The following is a 19,286-nucleotide window of genomic DNA, read 5'->3' on the forward strand; positions in this document are numbered from 1 at the left end:
CAGTGATGCCCACATCCCATGTACGAATAAATGAAACAAAAGTTTTCATGTGTTCCACTTGCTTATCTGTTTTGGCGTGTGTTTGCCACTGGCTTTGTGCCAGAATTAGTGTGCAAAATAATTTTAGATTATGAGCAATTTTTCACCACTTTCAGGTGTCCTAGAGCACTTCACAACCAATGAAAAATGTTTTGGCATGCAGTCATTGCTGTATTGCAGAGTATTGCAGCAGTTCGTTTGCAGATAGTAATGTTCCATAACATAAGCACTGGTGAGATAGTGTCCACATATTCTATGTTAGTGATGCTGTTTGGGGATAAATGTTGACCAGAACAATGGGAGAACTACCCTGCTTTTCCTCAATTAGTGCCAAAGAGTCTTTTATGTCCATTTGAAGGGGTTGGCAGGGATGCAGTTTAACATTGCATCTAAAGACAGCACCTCCAGGAAATCAGTCGTCAACATATGGACCAGAATTTAATGCGGGGCAGAAATTTGGAGATGGCCTTCCCATTCCGACTTCCACTGCTGTCACGATCATATGCCAGCCAGCATGTTTGCAGAGGTTGCTGACAAATCTACCACTGGGAATGGGAGATAAGGTTATGGTCATGTCCTTCAATTAACTGGAAGAAAGTGCTGGTTGTCAGTGTCTTATCAATTACATTGTTAAGAGAAACAGGGATGGGGATATCTGGGACGCTGGAGGAGTGTTGACACTGGACAAAGTCAATAACCTCTCTCAGCAAGGAAAAGCTCTGTGTCTTAGTTTTGACTTCACCAACCAGCTTGAATCCTGTTAAAGATTGGTAACAGGGGATGGTTGGCCTAAAGGTGAAAATTGGAAACTAAGATACCTTTTCAGACAGAAGGTTGTAATTGGAATTACTTTGGAGAAGAGTGGCTGAAACCAAGTGTAAAGTATCAAGTATCAAGGTATGATTTTCCACTGTTGTTCTGTGATGCTGAACCTTATGATCAATGGAAGAATGAAGTGGATATATGAACACCGTTATTTCCTTACCAGAGAAAAAGCAAGATATTCCCTTGGCACTTTTGCTTCCCAACAGAAGCAGGATCAGGTACAAAGTATTTTCAGGGCTAAAGGCTCATCGTTTGGATACTGAGGAAGATTTGGATAATTCCTTAAAATAAGAAAGATGACCTGTTAAATGCATATGAAATGGTGGTGGGAGTGGGGGGGGGGGGATGGAATTTGCCAATGATGAATTTAAAAGTGTGTGAAAATATGAAAATAAACATTATAGTAATGAACACAGCAGCAGAAAATTCCTTTAGTAATGGGATTTGTGAAAGAAATTATGCAGTAGTTGATGAGATGCTTCAAAAAAATCTTAGTTCACTAACCAAGTTGTAAACTGACAGTTGCCCTGGCTTGGGCAGTCCATGCAAAGAATTCACTTCAAAGGCTGGGGATCACAGTCTGTTTCAATTAGTTTATGGGAGGAACTGAAAAATACCTTTGGTGATGTGGGATGATCCCCCAGCCTTGGGAGCAATTACGATTAGTTAATTTTTTCTAAGCACTTGAATTCTCAGAACGTGTCTTAGTTTTGACTTCACACAACCAGCTTGAATCTTGTTTAACACTGGAGGCATGCATAAAGTGTCACCAGCACCCAATTTATTTATGCAGATGTAGGTTGGAGGATGCTGAATTCCACTGGAAGAACTCCAATGAATTTTGCCTGATAACTTATTAAAGAAGACTCCTCATCTTCCTGTGATCTACCATTAATCTGCCAGTGACCACCTCCTCTTTAGCATCCTGCATTACCTCAGCTGCTTGTAACAACCCCATCAACCTGCCTGTGACCAAAATGATGATAAAGCCTGTGGAACCCATTTGTGCGTATTGTTGAAGCAAAAACTCGAGTGACCCTACAGTTCAGTGACGACTCAATGCATGTCCTCCTTCAGGCTGCTTGGACTAGGTGGAAGGTCCTGGTCCCTAGAAATTGAAGGAGGAGACCTCTCCACTGAATCAAGCAAGCCTAGATGGAGGTTGTGGAGGAGGTCAACAGCTCATGGGGTTGTCAACTTGGATCCAGTGCCACAGGCAGGTCAATGACCTTCTCCGCTCTCCCAAGGTGAGTGACAAACCTCAGTCTTCTTTGAGATGCTGGTGTGGATGCTGGGGAGGGAGCGCCATCATATGGACTGGATGGTTGCAGCTCTGTCAGGGTGTGCAAGCCCAGTACAGTCAAGCAAGCTGACTCCTGATTGGCAGAGTGAAACGTACCTGCCATTGGCCACAGACACTGCCATAAGCATGCAAAGCACTTTGGCATTGTGTTTGTTGTAGTCTGCCAACTGACACCTCATAAATCTCCACAGGTGATGAGGGAGCAGAATGCAAGGGAGAGGGCATGAGTTGGTAGCGTTGTCCCGCACACATTCCCCCATGGCTTGCGTGCTCATTGATACACTGCAGAAACACTAAGCGCTAATGGCTGAGAGGGGCTCTGGGCTTCCAACAGAGGTGATTGGCTTTCGTGTGTTTGGAGTGTGGATCTTTATTTGTTTGGATGGCTGAAGTGGTAAAGGTCAGAAGAAATGTTTGAGTATAAATGCATCCTGAGCTTCCCTACCATTTAGATATTGGAGACCCCCAAATGGACTCTCATGGCTGTCAGGCTGCTATGGCTCCTCATCGGCTTCGTCATTGCCTCCTTGTCTGAGGATGCCTTGTACACTCGCAATGTCTTTTACAGCCAGGGTCTACCCCTTCTACAGTGTCAGATTGTGCAATGTGCATCAGACCACCCCAATTTAACAGACCCTTGTTCAGTGTTACAATTATGAGGTTATAAGATTGTTATGTTTTGGGGCTGTGTCTTTAATTTAAGGTAAAATGGAGGGGGTAATGTGATATGTTCTGAAGTCTTCCTGACAGTAAGCCTCGGTAATTTGATAGTTAGAGATCAAAGGAAGGCTAGATTGTCTGACTGGAAAAGGAGGTGCAAGGCATTTTCATTTGGAAATAATGGCGGCAGCCTGTGTGTTAACAATGGAGACTGTGAGTCTCCAAAGTCCCAGAAAAGTGTTGAGAATGTTGGGTTGTAAACAGTTGTAATTTAAACTGTCCATTTAGTTCCAAGATGAAAATGATTTTGGCTCTCCCAAGGATAGCGAATAAGTATTTCTATTCAGATACAAGGCCCATGTGATTCACATTGCCATGGGGAAGGATGCAGAGGAAACCATTGTAAAGATCAGGTTACAGGCTTTTCTAGTAAATAACTGAATGTCAAGACCAGTGGGCAGAATTTTCCATGCCCGCTAGTGTCAGGCATGCTTGGTGGCATGAGCAGACAATATGGCAAGAAGGCCTGAAACCTGTTTCACGATAGCAGAACATGTCTTGGCAAGTGTGACATGCAGAAGTTGGGACTTACCGTCAGGGTCTTGCTCACATTACGGACATCCGAAGAGCAGAAGATGCTGAAGTCTGACGGCAATGGCACACTTGACGAATGTCCATGGCATGCTGGGTGGATTCTCCGCTCTGCTGCAAAGCAGCTCACGGAAGTTGGAAAGTCACCATTTAGGGTCTGCTCACAATGGATGATGGTCGAGGGGTGGAGAGGAAGCTGTACCGGGGGATGGGAGAGGAAGGTCTAGGATTCACTGGGAGAAAAAGAAATGTCGGGAGGGCAAGGTTGGGAGGGGGGGAAATTAAGGTGTCAGGGGGCAGTGAGGTTGGGAGGAAGGAAGCGAAGGTTTCGGGGGGTGGGTGGTTGGGAGAGTGTAGGAAATATGGGGAGAGGGGGGTTAATGGGGGAGATGACGGCAATTGGGGAGGTGGGTGTCATGGGGGTGTAAGGTATAAGGGAAGGAGTTTGGAAGGGGGAGGAATTTGGAGGGGGAAGCTACTGAGAGGGGAGGGAGTCCAGGAGGAGGAAGTAGCGTGGAGTTGGGAGGGAGTCTGGGGGAGAGGAGGAGTGCAGAGAGGGGAGGGAGTCAGCAGGTTGGGAGGAGCGTGGAGAGCAGAGAGATTAAAGGTGGAGGACGGAGTAAGGCAAGAGGAAGGAGTAGGGGCGGGGAAGGATTAAGGATGGCAGAAGAAGCCAGGGTGCCTGAAGGAGTCAGGAAGGGAGATGGATTAAGTGGGGTGTGGGGGGGAGCCTGGGGGAGGACTAAGGTGGGGGGACCCTGGAGGATGGGGGAGGAGTTCCAATTGGGGAAGGTGTTCCAACGGGGAAGGGGTTGGAGGGGGTGCTGTCCAGGTAAATGTGCAAGGGAGGGCTCTGATGAGTTCTTGGCTGCTCAGTGGGGAGTGAACTGAGGTGGGCATGGGATGAGGGAATGGTGACAATGACTGAGGGTGGAGTGAGGGGATAGGGTGGGAAGGTGAAGGTTCGACAGTAGCAGTAGAAGAGATGGCGAGGGTGGTTGGTGGGGACTTGGAGGCAGACACAGACCCTGAGGATGGGAAGGTGGAGGTCAGGGAGGTTAATGTGGATGCGGGTGGGATTCTCATGGAGGAAGGGAATGTACACATTCACCTGGACATTCCCAAAAGAAAAGGGTTGTGGCTGGTAGGTCACAGAGGGGAGGTGGAAGCGCTGCATGAGAATGTGATCAGGGATGGGCGGGGATGCAGATCAGCTCAGATGGACAACTGAAAGATAATCCCAGCAGGCAGCATTGAAAATATTCAGGACATTGAGGTGAGTGAAAAGGATCCGCGTGGGAGAATGCTTGCATGAGACTCTGAAAGGACCTGCCACATATAGGCTTCTCCCTCCAGAATCACTCGTTGGCCAGCTGCTCTTTCTGTGGTGACAGAGGATGTGATTGAGGGGCTCACAGGCAAAGAGAACTCGGAGGGAGAGAATAGTCTCTGAGATTACTGACTGGATGACCCGGAGTGTCCAGCCGCCACTCTTCATCTCTTTGGGTGTCCGGGGGCAGCAGCCTGGCTCCTTGAGGGGAAGGAGCACCTGGAGGGACATCGAGGTGCCACTTTTCCCTCTCGTGCTGCCACTTCAGGAACACATCCATGGTTCTTGCGATGGAGCCCATGTCTGCACACATCTCCGTGTTCTGCTAGACCAGGGCCTCCATGGCATCTGCCAACTCCCCATGGAGACTCTATATGCGCACATATCAGACAGCAGGTGGACGCATTCCTCCGACTTGAGAGCCACTCTGTTGAGAGCTTCCAACAGCTCTGCGTGATGTTCCCATGCGTTCTGCTGACTCTCAAGGATGAGTTGGAAGGCTAAATCCAAACGTTCATCATCTGATTCAGGCCTCTTCCCATCAGTCCTCCGGGTGCTGGGGAGCTTGGCTGAATCTACCTCTATGTGGAGACCACTAGATTGTGAACCTGAGCCTGCTCTAGATCTAGGTCTCATGGAGTTGTGTGTGTCTGCGCTGGTGGATGGTGTGGGTAAGCGCTGTGACGGGTCTTTGAGGCTGTTTATTTCCAGCTCTTCAATGGAGGAGTTGTCTTCTTGGCTGGAGATGAGGACCTGGATGGAGTTGAGGGACTGGCTGGCTGAGAGTGTCGGTTGCTTGGCAGAGCTCACTGTGAACCAAAGTAGAAATAATTAGTGCATGATGGCACAGTCAAAAGCAGGAGAGAGAGCACTCACATTTGCGTTGCGAGATGGATGATGTGGTACAGGATCCTCACAAGACTACTCATCGCCCACCTCACTGTCACCGATGGCACAGTCTAGGTCCTCACCAGTCAGCATGATGGCATGCTCCTCAAAATGAGTGAGGGGGCTAAAGTGGCCCAGTCCACCCCAAGTCTGGGACCTCTCCCTGCTGATGTGAGCAGGCTTCTCCTGTATGGAAACAGACAGCGAGAGTGTAAGCTGGACACATGGCACTGCGTGGAATGTTTGTGCTATGAGCGGAGCCATGGACAGGATGAAGACGCAAGCTCCCGAGGATATCAGCCTGATGCAGATGTGAGGGTGTGTGTGAGTGTTAGTGATGTTGTTCCTTGAGGTGTGAGATCCCTGTGGATGTGTCTTGAGTTTGTAGAGTGTGTGAGTCGAGAGTGATGAGAAGAGTGACTTACCCTGGCTGAACGAATGAGACCATTCATTCTGTAGTGGCACTGGGTGGCTGTCCTCTTTTACAGAGCATTGGCGCTGACCACCGTTGCCACCGCCTCCCATCCTGGATTGGTGATGCCACTGCCCCTGCTTCAGCCAGAGCAGGGGTAGAGGACGTCATGTTGGGCCTCCAAGTCAATCAAAAGGCGTTCGAGAGACGCATCACTAAATCGGGGGGGCTACAGTCTTTTTGTCTTTCTGTCCGCCTGCCTTCTGTGCAGCAGTCGTGGGCTGGGAGCACTGAGAGGTGTGCGTGTGGCTGCATGTTAAATGTGGGATCTGACGTGATGAAACGGCAAGGTGATGGTGTGACGGGTGAATTATCGCCTGCCCATCATCAAAACAGCATGTTTCCCAGAAATGCATAATTAGTGTGGCGGGTTTGGGATGTTACGGCGTGAGAAGCTGCCATTGTGGCTGACGGGTAAAAAGTTGTTTTCCCTGCCTGCTACCGGACTTAGTTCAAATCTGGGACGATTCCACCCAGTGTTTTTAAGTCTGTTTGGATCCAGGAGAGAGGGAGCAGCGAGAGGCCTAAAAAAGGCTCTGTGGTTCATCGCACAGGAATGCAGGTGGAAGCTCACACCCACATTGAAAAGATCAAACTTGTGGGGACTGAAAATGAAGCTGGAAGAATTGTCTGGCTTGGGCGAGATGGAGAGTCTCTGGGAAAAGAAAACCTCACTGTGAAAGATAATTCTAAGATTGGAAGTTACCAGGCTAAGAAAAGAACTGGAATAAACTCTCAAGAGCTAAGAATGACTTTGGATTGATTCTGGAAAAATTGATGTCCATATTAAAGACGGGGTAAATTATACTTGTGAAGTATGTTTTCTCACTTGTGCTAAGAATAAGAAGGGAATATTCCATTCTGTGATTTAAAATATAAGTTGCCAACAAAGGTAATGTTTAGGTAAAGTGTTTTAGTCATTTGTTACGGTAAACATCTTAAAACACAAAATGTTGATGTGTAATTCTTTCAGCAATTAACTAGAAGTCGAATTCCCTTTTTTAAAGTTATAGGCTTCAATGGATATCGTAATATCAGGCACACTGAAGAGCGCCACCCAATTGGTCCAAGCAACTGAGTCGCATTTAGAGGAGACCAATGGTCTGCTTGATATTTGCCCTCGTCATAGCATGGCTTGCGTTATAGTGTTCCAGTTCCTCAGATCTTGGGTTCCTTACTGGTATCACCAGCCATCTCTTCAGTGGGTAACCCTTTTTGTTGACAAGTATCCAACCTTGTAGGTAGGCATGGGGTGGGGGCTAGAAGCTGCGGAGTGCTGGAGAATGTAAACGTTGTTATTGTTCCCAAGATAATGAGCACAGACCTGCAGGATCCATTGACAGTGGTCATGATAAGTTGGAAATTGAGGGAGTGAAATCCCTTCTGGCTGATGAAGGCCTTGGCTGGCCTACTGGAGCATTGTTGGCCACAAGTGTGCAGTCTATAACACCTTGTACCTGGGGGATTCCTACCATGCTGCCAAAACCTCAGGCTCTCTCAGCCTAACTGTCTGCATTTGTTTTAAAATTTATTTACTGGTTGTCCCTCCTAAGGAGGGCATCTGTCACTACATTGATGCAGTGATGTGCGGCTGATTGTGTCCTTGTCACATATCTCTCCAGTGGGCCACCGGAATGACCTTCAGTTGTTGCAAGGTGACAATGACCTTGAGATTCACAGACATCAGGTGCCCACCAATGCAATTAGAGCTCACCTCCAGCGCTATCACTGTGCATAGATTTGTCATGGCCTGTTGGGATAGTTGCAGTCTTCGGAGACACTGCGTTCTGACATCTGGAGGTAACTCATCCATTTCCTGTTCGCCCTGGCCACTGGATACCCTCTTCTTGTGGATCTTCTGCCTGATTCTCTCTGTGGCCTTCTGCCGATTTCCCATCAGGAGTCTATTACTGCAGGTGGCCAGCAAGTCTATGATGTCCATTGCAGTTTGGTCACTCCTCCATCCGTCTCCAATTCACCTTCTCACTGAAGGAACCTCCTCTGGAATGTACTATCCCCTTGCTGCCTGGGGAATGCATGTTAAGGGGGTCACCCTTCCTGTTGCTGCAGGACACTTAGTCACCTCTCTAAGGCCACTCTTCAAAATGTGCCCTGCTAGAAGGACTACCTGTTCAAGGGGACTTCAAGCCACCACAAATGTTTGCCCTTCTCTTTGTTTCCTCAGAAAAGAAAATGCCTCAGTCATCGTCTGCTGAGTGCATCAGGCCACTTTAGCTGCTGCCCTGTTGCTGCTCTTTAAAAGTTGCCAAGACTCCAAACTCCATGTGGCCCATGCAAGCTCCAGAAAAATAAATCCCTGTCAATTGCCTGCTCAAGTGTCATAATTGGCCTTTAATTGCTCATTTTTGGCTGGCTAGCAAAGTCCCTTCTTGGCTTACCCTCTGCCTTTTGAAAAATGGCATCTGGCATCATGACATCGGGGGCCATTTTCCGATGGTAAATTCTGGCCATAATGTGAATGATTAGGTCATAATTTATAGTGCCATAACAGCAGACATTCATCTGCTCATCCACCCCTGTTTCTCACACTTCCTTTCCCACCCTACCAGATGTGCCATAGCAACCAGTATGGGGTTATCAAGAAGAGCTCTTCCGTTTTGCCTGTGTTCACCCCCTCCACACCAACCCTGGATCCTAGCCTCTAATTTTTGTAACCAGCTATCCAGAAACATCTGTGCAGAACCTTCTACCCAGAAAATTATTTAGTGAAGAACCTCAATAACCAGTTCTCAAGCCTCTTATTTGAAAGATAGATGCTTCTTGATCATTAAATATTTGTGCCGACAATGCACAAAATGCCTCATAACATGTTGTGGATTGTGGGTAAATTGGAGGAGTTAGAGATCTGTGAAATGTAAACAATGAAGAAAAGAACCTAAGGACTGGTAGGTGCAAGTCCTATGGGTGTATAGGCACTAGAGTAGAAATTGCATTTCACAGGGTTTCAAAGATCTGATTGTTCCTATTTTGTCTGTTTTCCTGCTTCATCATCGCAAACCAGAATCAGTACCCAATACTATTGGTTTAGCAGTTTTGGACATACATAATGATGTTATATCTCATGTACCCTCCCTTCAGCCACTTTGATGCCTGCATATGAGGAAATTATTTAACAGAGCTGGACTGACCATGTCACAGCAAGAAAGAAATAGCTGGTAGTATGCCCCTTGGGTGCCACAACTGCCTGCTACAAGAATCACCTTCAGACACGAGAGTTCCTACAGCAAAGCACCAGTCACTCAACTCACAACCTTCCATCACTGAGGGAGCACTTAGGTGAAGGAAAGGACCAGGTCCAAAAGGGAGAAAAATTGTATGTATCAAGCAATGATATAATCATAAGTGTCAAACATCTATTTTTGAAGTGGACATCAGCTTTTATGCCAGTTTAACTCAAAAACATGAGAACATAAGAATTAAGAGCAGGTTTAGGCCATTTGGCCCTTCGAGCATGCTCTGCCATTTAATAAGATCATGGGTGATTTTCTACCTCAACTCCACCTTTCCACATTATCCCTATAATCCTTATGTCCTTTATTATCTAATGATCTCTTTAAATATACTGAATGACTGAGCATCCATAACTCTCTGGGACAGAGAATTCCAATGGCTTACAACTGTTTGAATGAAGAAATTTCTCCTCATCTCAGTCCTAAATGACTGAGCCCTTATTCTGAGATTTTGATGCCTAGTTATGACTTCCCAACCAGGGGAAAACATGGGATGCAAAAATGTTAAAAATCTGAAGCCCAACCCACCACCTCTGGCCATAATGGGAGTGGCATGGGCGATAGTGACTGGTTGGTGTAGAGTGGGCAACCATTTGCTGGAGCTGGGTTGCTCATTTTAATATTATAATACAAGAATTAACCATCATTTTAAATTTAACTCATCTAATGGGAGGCGAGAACTGCTGGGTGCAGGAGGTAAATGCCTTTTCCATAACCCCTGACCCTTCTAATGGCCCCCTCCCTTCTCTCTGATCTTTTCAATCCCTCCCCCCCTGTTCTCCACTTCCTGGCTATGGCTTGGTGTAAAAGTCTTATTCAGCCAACAACTAGTTAGCTTCTAAGCCTGGCTGGCTGCAGCCAGGAAACAGAATCAAAAATTGGTAATCAAGTCTTTCTGTTAAATTTATCAGGACGGGAGGAAAAAACGTTTTTCAGGTTTCCCAATCATAAAATTATCCACTCCCAAGGTCCCAATTCACCTCTGAGATAAGACCACAGCCATTGCGTATGTACAGAAGAGGTAAGCTAGCATGCATTATGAGGTAAAATAAACCAATCACTGCAACATAAATGGCACAAACAGGACACAGAAAATTTGCTTGTTGCCAATTAACTCTGGATGCAGATGCATATATGAATTTAATCAAGAAATGATGTAACAAAATTGTGGCTCTGTGGGCAATTAAAGTCAGAACATAAACCTGCACCACGATCCACACATGTATTGGTGCATATTACAAGGTAGAATTTAGGTCTAAGCATATGAAAAAAGACACGCATCAAGATTAAGTGCCAGTCCTGGGAACAATAAAGGCAGCAGAGTGATGATGGGTGGGGGGCGTTGCTGGGGAGGATGGATGGGGAGAAGGAAAGCAAGACTAGTGCGAAGAGTATAATAGTTCAGATTCAATGCTGGAAGAGCAAGTTAACAAGGGACTTGTGGACCAGGGAGTTGGTTACTCAGTAGGAGCTTGGTGAAAGCAGGTGAGGTTTTCCTATTCCTAGGAGTTCTGGGTGTGGGAGTGATTCATGAGGCAACCAGTACTTGATGTAGTTCCCTAATCAAGGAATAGTTTGAAAAGAACATGTAAAGATTGGTAACAATTGAATGTACTGGGAATCAGATGACAGATATGTGCTGAATTTAATGTCAGTGGCAGTGGTCTCGCGAGCAGGTCAGAAAGCTGGGAGAAACCCCACCTCAGCTGTTTCAAGGAGCTCCGACTCAATTTTGCACTTATCTGGTAATTAACTACCTGGTTTTGGGGTTGACGTTCCTTTAAAGTTGGAGATCCCGCCTCCAAGGGTTGCCAGTCAATTGGAGGGGATGGGAGACTACAGTGAAAACACAGTTATTGGTACTGGATATTTATTGCATTTATTTCATTTTGAAAAATAAACTTTCTGAATCTTTTATGTTGTGAGATTTTATCAGGCCAGGTAGCAGCTTTTCAAGGTTAGTGAGTACGTGCCAACTGTTGGTGTGAAACATTAACAATTAGTGACGGATTTTCATGTCTCTGTGTCGAAACAAAGGCAGGCAGACTTTAAAAATGGCCAGTGGGACCTGATTTTAGCATGGGGTAAGGGTGCAGGCAGTGAACCCACAATTAACACTCCCAACCTTGTCGGCTCCATTGTGAGGGTTAACATTTTTGGTTCCACCCCCCCTACCCATTTTCATGGAGTCTGGCTCATTTTTGTCGGTGATGTAGTTCAGGGCATTTCAGAGGAGTTGTGAACCATGGGCGAACTCTATACTGGAGTCAGGAACGTTTTGACAGTGAGTTCAAAAGGTGTTGTCTGCTTCACATGCAATGAATTGCGATAAGCTAAAAATGTCCTTAATACAGTGATTTTTGAGAGAGTTTTGTTTAGAAAAGGGAATTGACTAGCATTATGGAAATCTTCGGATTCATTAGAGCATATTGTCCACAACTTAAGTGCTCTTTTGCATTGAACAGCATTCAGATTCAGATTTTACTGAATCATTTGCCCTTTATAATTTGATCTTTTCAGTGATTGACAGGCCTGTCATCTGTTCAGCCTTTGCAGTAGTACAACAGATGGCTATTTGTTCCATTTCTTCAATGCTTTAACATATTCAGCTCTGGAGGCTTTGTCGACGCAGTTGTGCAATGCAATATTGCGATGAATGTTTGGCTGAGCTGCAACCCCGTTAATGGATTCAACTCACCAGGGGTTGTTGATATAGCTGTAAAGGGGACTGTGACCTTTGTTTTGTTTGAAAGTTTTATGAGCTCTTAAAAGGATTTTTGAATGTTGTTTGTTTATTTTGCCAGTTGCCTATGCTGCTGCCTTGTTTTTTCAAGTTCATGGCCCAAAGGTAGATCCTTAACAATTATTCACCAAACCAAGGTAAAGGGAATTAATGGTTTACACTACCTCAGCTGGAATAGGGATCAAACAGAATGCTGTTGGAGTTAATCTGATTCCCACATTAGTTATCCAGCCAACTGAGCTAACCGGCCCCCACTTCACAGTTGTATGGCTACTTAAAAGGATTAAGTATTTTTCTGTGTGGAGTTTAAATGACTGTGTTTGATTGAGAGTTTTATGAGTTCCTAAGAGCAATAAAGCTTTTTCAAGTGGAGTTTTAATGAGTGCTTATTTATTTTCAGTTTCATGAGCATCTTGGGCATGGGGGCATAGAGGTATGAAGGGGACATTGGGGAAATGGGGGAATGGAGTAACTTGTGGATATGGTTTAATGGGAGTGTAGAGTGACCATGGGGGATGGGGAGGGGGTTGCGGGGGGCATGGTGGGTATGCAGGGACTAGGGGTAGTGAGGGGGCATGGGAGGTGAGTGGATGAGGGCTAGGTTGCCTAACACTCATGTACAGAACTGGGCTAATGTCCCAGGGAACCGAGGCAGACCTTCTAACCTGCCTGCCTTGGCACCTGCCAGCTTTATTCCCACCTCTGCCTGTACCTGGAGGCGGTGGTGAAAATAACATAGGAGGAACTGCTGGGCAGGAGGTGGGATTGCAACATCAGGAAATGGCTCACCTTGTGATTCCCGCCTCGAAGATGAAAATTCAGGCCTTAGTGTTTTGACGACTGGTCAACGTACTAAAATGTTGAGTGTAACATTTGCCAATTACCTGGCACGTTGAATTCCAGGTAATCATGAATCATTCTTGATGAGCTCTCAGCCTACATAATGCTTGATGCTGGGAGTTTGACAGACAGGGATGGGACATTATAAACTTTAACAAACTTTAAAATTTAAGGGATGCATTCCCTTAAAGGTGTGTCTACATTGTCTTGCAGGTCTTACAAAGGCCATTAAGCTCTTGCAAATTTTTTATGATGCAAAACATATGAATGATGAAATAAATGTATGTAATAAATGTGGAGGCAAAATTAGATATATTTGGCAAGTTGTGAAGTAGTATAGCAATGGAATTCTGTTTTGAGAGCTCATGAAATGAAGTTACTGCTACACAAGGTGCAAGCTTGCTCTGTTTGGCACACTAATCGTAGTGCGGTGTGTCTAGCAGGAGGTGCTGATCATGCTCAACAATTTTTATAGTACACACAAAGAGTGGAATCATCCCAGATTTGCACTAAGTGCGGTAGCAGGTGGGTAAAACGATAATGGGTTTTCATGCCATATCATCCCAAGCCTGCCACATTATTTTTGCATTCCTGGAAAACACGCCGCTTCCATGGCAGGTGTGCTCTCATTCGCCCACCCACCATCACCTCACTGCTTCATCATGATGGGCGCCACCTCTCAGTGCTTCCAGCTCACAACTGCTGCAGGGAAGATAACCACGAAAGGCAAAAGACTGCAGTCCCCAGGTTCAGCAACGCGTCACTTGAACGCCTTTTGGATGCCATGGAGGCCCACTGGGATGCCCTGTACTCCAGTTCTGGCCACAGGATGGGCAGCAGCATGACCAACCAGGCTTGGGAGGCAGTGGCAGCAGTGGTCAGTGCCAATGCCCTTCAAAAGAGGACAGCCACACAGTGCCGCAAGAGATGAATGATCTCCTCCATTCTGCCAGGGAAAGGCACCTTTCTCATCACTCTCAACTCACACATTCACAAACCCATCACAGATCCACAGGGATCTCACTTACTGCCAGTCCAAGGAACATTGTCATTCACTCTCTCACACTCACCATCATTGTCCTTATCCATCCATGGGGCCACTCACTACCCATACATGCCAGGCATACTTATCTTCTGGCCTGGCAGGTGCCCTGCTTACACTTTCTCCATCTCTGTTCATGCAGGACAAGCGGGCACATAACAAGGGGGAGAGGTCGCAGACCAGTGGAGGAATGCCTGAATTCAAGGTCCTTGCAGACTTTGAAAACAGAGTCATCCAGCTGGCTGGTGAAGATGTGCACCGGTCCTGTGCTAATGGTGAGGTCAGCAGTGCTCAGCCAAGTTAGGATCCACCAGTGCAACATCCATCAGACAAGCATGCTGTGAGTGATATGCGTTACTGTTATGAGTCAAAACAATTAAACTAAATTAACAAAATCAGGAACAAAGTAGAAGCATCCCCTTAAAGGAAAACTGCAAAACAAAAGACAAAATGCAAAGGAAAGTTACCAACATTAAATCAAAACGTGATTAAAGGGGTCCATAAAGCACCCCAGTCCCCGCGGTGCCCACCGAGCATGGAAGGCCTTGATAGTGCCGGTGGACACCACGTGGTCCCTCTCCAGGGACACCCGGCCACGAACATAACCGCAGAAGAGTGGCAGACAGTCGGGCTGGACAACCCCCTCGATCAGCTGCTACCTGAACCTGTTAATGGCCAACTTGGCCAGGCCCCAGGAGCAGGTTCATGAGGAAGTCCTCCTCCCTCCCGGCCCCCTCTGCACCGGGTGCCCATAGATCAGGACCGTGGGACTGAAGTGCAAACAAAACAACAGTAAATGGATATCAAGAAACTTAAAAGGGGGTGCAGCCGGCAATAATTAACATATACATGGTCCACGTGCTCCATAAGGCTGCAAAAGACACAGATATTTTGGGAGTCTGTAAACCGGCACAACCTACAGTTGTATGGGAATGCTGCGTGCAACACACTCTATCCCAGGTCCCTGATGGAAAGTGAGAGGACACCCCTGTAGAGGGCCCCTACTAGGGACCTCTGCCGTTGGACAGCAACAAGGAACACCAGGGTGTCTCCCTGCGGTGGACAAAGGTGAAGTAGTGAAAGGTGTGCAGCAGCAGCCCGTACAGGAAACCCCTCCGTGCCGTGCTAAAGGACACGGAGGGCATTTCTACGAGGTGGCTCAGGTTGCCGGGCATTGGCTCCCGAGGGAGGGTTTGAGGCTTGGGGCCAACGTGGAATTCCATCTGAACAGGGGTACGCTCGGACGGAAGACCACTGCGCACCTGCGCCACCTCGAGACCCTGAATGATGTCGGGGCCAAGCATGACCGTCCTAAGGTCTTGAATGGCATTGGCCGTGAGCTGAACGTCCACAGACTCGCAATATGCCAACTCCTAATGTAGCATCCAGCCCACTCCTCCGCCACCCAGCACGTCCCCGATTCTGGTCACCCTGGCAGCCACAGCCCTCCTCTCTGCTAGCCACTAAAAAGGGAGGAGGGGCGGATTCCTGACAATAGCCACTACTCCTGACAGGGGAGAGCTGCGTCACGAGACGACCATGTTCCAGACTTTGATCAGGTCCTGGTAAAGGACGGGTAACACCTGCTCAGAGCCACAAAGGCCACTCAGATCTATAAACAGCAGCTGCACATCATAATTCAAGCCGTGCACCTGGCTGAAGAAATACGTTGCTGGGGGACAAACCATCTCGGAGTAGGCTTGATGTAAAGGTATCGCTGCAGGGCTTGAAGGTGTAAAGTCGCCATTTGGGTACATAAGCACACCAGCGCCTGACCGCTTATCCTAAGCGGGAGACTCAGAATCTCAGCAGGGACCCAGTGCAGCCTTCTGTCCCAGAAGTCAATGAGCATTCTCTGGATTTTTGTGACAAAATCCGGGTGAGGGGTCAAAGTGATCAGCCGGTACCACATCATGGCGGCAATCAGCTGATTTATGACCACAACTTGACCCCAGGAAGACAGCACTCAAAGCAGTCCTGTCCAGCGCTGCAGGCGAGTGGTGACTTTGGCCTCCAGCTCCTGCCAGTTCGCTGGTCAGGATTCTTCGGCAGGGCAGAGGTGGACCTCCAGGTAAAGGAGACTAGTCCTGCTCCAGGTGAAAAGCCTGAGCTTCTCAGGTAGGGGAATCCATGTGCCACTGACTGACCAGGAGCCCAGAATACTTATCCCAGTTGATCCTGGCAGAGGACGCAACAGAGTAGAACTCCTGAGACTTGTGTATCCCCCGCAGATCAGCCGGATCAGTGGACATGAGGAGCATGTCATTGGCGTAGGCCGAAAGGACCACCCTGATGCCCACCCCGCACAGAACCAATCCTGACAATCTCCTCCACAAGAGGCGCTGGAAAGACTCCACGCAGGTAGAATACAACCGACCAGGCAGGGGGCAGCCCTGATGCACTCCTCTCCCAAAGGGAAGGGGTGCTGTCAGGGACCCGTTAACCTTAACAAGACACCCTGCGACAGCGTACAGAAGTCGGATCCGGACGACGATATGTGTCCCGAACCCAAATGCTCGCAGAGTCCTGAATAAGTATTTGTGATCCACCCTGTCGAACATCTTCTCCTGGTCAAGAGACAGGAAGGAGCTCGACAGACCAGTCCTCTGGGAAAAGTGAATGACATCCCAGACCAGATGGATATTATTGAAGATGGTGCGGCCCTGGACTTTGTAGGGCTGCTCAGGTTGGATCATTTGGTCCAGTACGGTGCCAAGGCAAGAAGACATTGCCTGGCAAAGATCTTGTAATCTGTGCTGAGGAGGGGGACCGGGTGCCAGTTCTTAATGTGGCAGAGATCCCCCTTCGGCAGCAGCGCAGTCACAGCCCTGCGCCGCGAGAGGGGCATCTCCCCAGTATTGATGCTCTCCCCCTGGACCCCTGTGTAGTTATTCCCCAGGATGTCCCAGGATACCCTGAAGAACTCCACGCTCAACTCCCGGGGACTTGCCCTTGTCGAGGGCCCAGTTCAGCTCCCCCAGACTTATGGGGGAGTCAAGCTTTCTGACGCTCTCTGGGCTAACGTGCAGCAGGTCCTCCCACAAAACTCTACAAGCATCCTTGCTGGGCAGATCTGGAGAGAACAGGGCATTGGCCCTGATGCCCTCTGGATCCGAGACAAGGGATCCGTCGTCGGCCAGCAGCGTAAGGAGTTGCTGACAGACCCCGTGCCTTTTTTCCAGCGAGTAGAAGAAGGGGGAGCCACGGTCCAGGTCCTTGAGTCTCCTCTTGGGGATATGGGCCAAAGGGTGGTAGCAGCTCAGAGCCCTGCTCCCCCCCACCCCAGGCACCGGACGTCCACGATAAAGTTTGTGAGAGAGCTGGGAGGCCTTTCTCGCCACCGCCACCCGATGACCCAGCAGTCGGGGCCATGAAGGGTCTGCTGCAGTCCCCTAGCGGGCCAGATGGCAGTTCGGGGGTTCAAGGTGGGGTGACGTGGGGCACCACCGTAAGGGCGATACCCTCATCGACCCCTGAAAAGCCCTGGTCAGGGGACTGCAGCAAGGGAATGGCGGTTTGGGTTCCCCCAGAGGGTAGAGCAAGAACTTACGGGGTGGAGATGCCACCACCACTTCACTGAGGGAGGGGACAATCCGACCTTGCAACTCGTGAGGTCCTCCCCCTCCGAGGGGTGGCGTCTCTTCTGGGGTAGGATGGGGGGCTGGGGAGACCTCCATCTGCGAGGCCTCCATTGCCTTGTCCAGCCCCTCTGGACGCTCTTCCCTCTGGGGTTTGGGCAGGTCCACCCTTTTTAATAGGACCACCAGCTCAGGGTCGTGCGCCTCATCTCTGCCGGACCTGAAAACCCGCATGCGGACGATGCCGGGCCCAGCAAATGGTGTTGAGGTGCACATGGGCCCGGGTCTACACGATGACAGGTCACTGGGACCGGATGATGTTCTTACCCCCAAGCCGGTGTTTTCAGGGGTCTGGGGATCAGGGCAGGTTTGGGGGGCTATCTCCAGGTAGCGGGTCTTCCTCTGTGCCTTCTTCCTCCACGGGGTCTCCCCCCCCACCCCCCCGCCCACCTTTGCTTGCAGCTGAGGTGGCAGTAGCTGCCGGCGGTACCTCCCTTTGCGGGGAGGGAGTTGGAGTTGTGGCGGGGGGAGGAGCGGTGGTGCCAGCTTCAGCCGCCTGGATGGTCCTGGCGGCCTTGGAGGTGGGGAAGTTCTTACGGACGTGCCCCACCTCCTTGCAGGCATGGCACTGCAGGCCATCCACAGTTCAGAAGACCCTATAGGCGGCACCCTTGAACTCCACATTAAGACCCACCTCAGTGCACTACTCCTGGGTCATGCGGGCAAAAACCTGGAACCAGAAGGAGTACACATGTTGGAGGGCTGCATCCTTGAGGTTGAGCGGGATCGGCGCAACCCCTGACCTAACCTCCCGCAGTTGACGGAGGTGGGGGAGGAGGAGCTCACTAGGGACAATGGGCGGGACATTGGAAAGTATGATCCTCTGGGCAGTGGCCTCAAGGGGGCCCACCGCCAGAAACGTCTCATCCACAGTGAGCCCCTTTTTTAGGGCCAGGTGCACTGCCCGTTCTGACCTCAAGAAAATTAAGGCTTTGCAACTATGGTTGAGGAGCCGACAACCCCAGCCATAGCCTTTAAGCATGCCTTGCTCGTCATTTCTTGGTGGGCATTGCTCTTCACCCCCAGGGCCTTGGTGAAGAGGTGGAAAGGTGACGGGGCTACAAAAGCAGCTGCTCCCGCATAGGTTTTCTTGGGGGACCCTGCCACCGGTGACAGCACAGTCTCCAAGTTCACCTGGGAAGACCTGGCTGCAGGCAATCCTGTTGCAGCTATAGAGGCTGAGCCACACCCACCCCGAGCTCTATATTCAGCAATATCCCACCCCGGGAAGAGGGGGGAAGGATAGTAGAACAGAAACAGAGAAGAGAGCAGGGAGAGGGGTAAAGATCAGGGAGACACAGGAGGGAATGGGTAAGTGGTGGTGGGTGTCACTCGGTGGAGTAGAGTGTGGATGGGGGCCTCAATGTTCTTCCTATAGGGAGAGGGCGATGTCTTCACCAGGCAGCTGGTATTGCCTGGAACACAGGAGTCAGCCCTATTCCTCTTCGCCAGGCAGCACCAGCTACCTCGACTCAGACACAGTTGGAACAAGGAGGTGGGTGTAGTAGTGGCAAGATCTTAAACAACACACACACACCCCTTTTCCCTCAAGTCTCTGCAGTGGTCTTCTCTCCTCCCCCCTTCAGCCCCTACCAAACAAAAGTCCAGGCACCCACCTCGGATGTTAAACCAAACAGTCCTTGCCTCCTTGCCTTCTGGCCTCC

The 19,286-nt window shown here is 49.0% G+C and overlaps 1 protein-coding gene across 1 annotated transcript in view; it reads left to right on the top strand.

Annotated features, from left to right (window-relative positions):
• The first annotated feature begins 19,010 nt into the window (after positions 1-19,010).
• The window catches only part of cacna2d4a (calcium channel, voltage-dependent, alpha 2/delta subunit 4a), a 709,103-nt gene continuing 708,827 nt past the window's right edge, over positions 19,011-19,286 (top strand). Inside the window, exon 1 of the mRNA XM_041215640.1 lies at positions 19,011-19,117. Within this exon, the coding sequence (XP_041071574.1) occupies positions 19,011-19,117 (107 nt within the window). The remainder of the gene's footprint in view (positions 19,118-19,286) is intronic.

The sequence above is a fragment of the Carcharodon carcharias genome, chromosome 21 (genome assembly GCF_017639515.1).
Source record: "Carcharodon carcharias isolate sCarCar2 chromosome 21, sCarCar2.pri, whole genome shotgun sequence".
NCBI lineage: Eukaryota > Metazoa > Chordata > Chondrichthyes > Lamniformes > Lamnidae > Carcharodon > Carcharodon carcharias.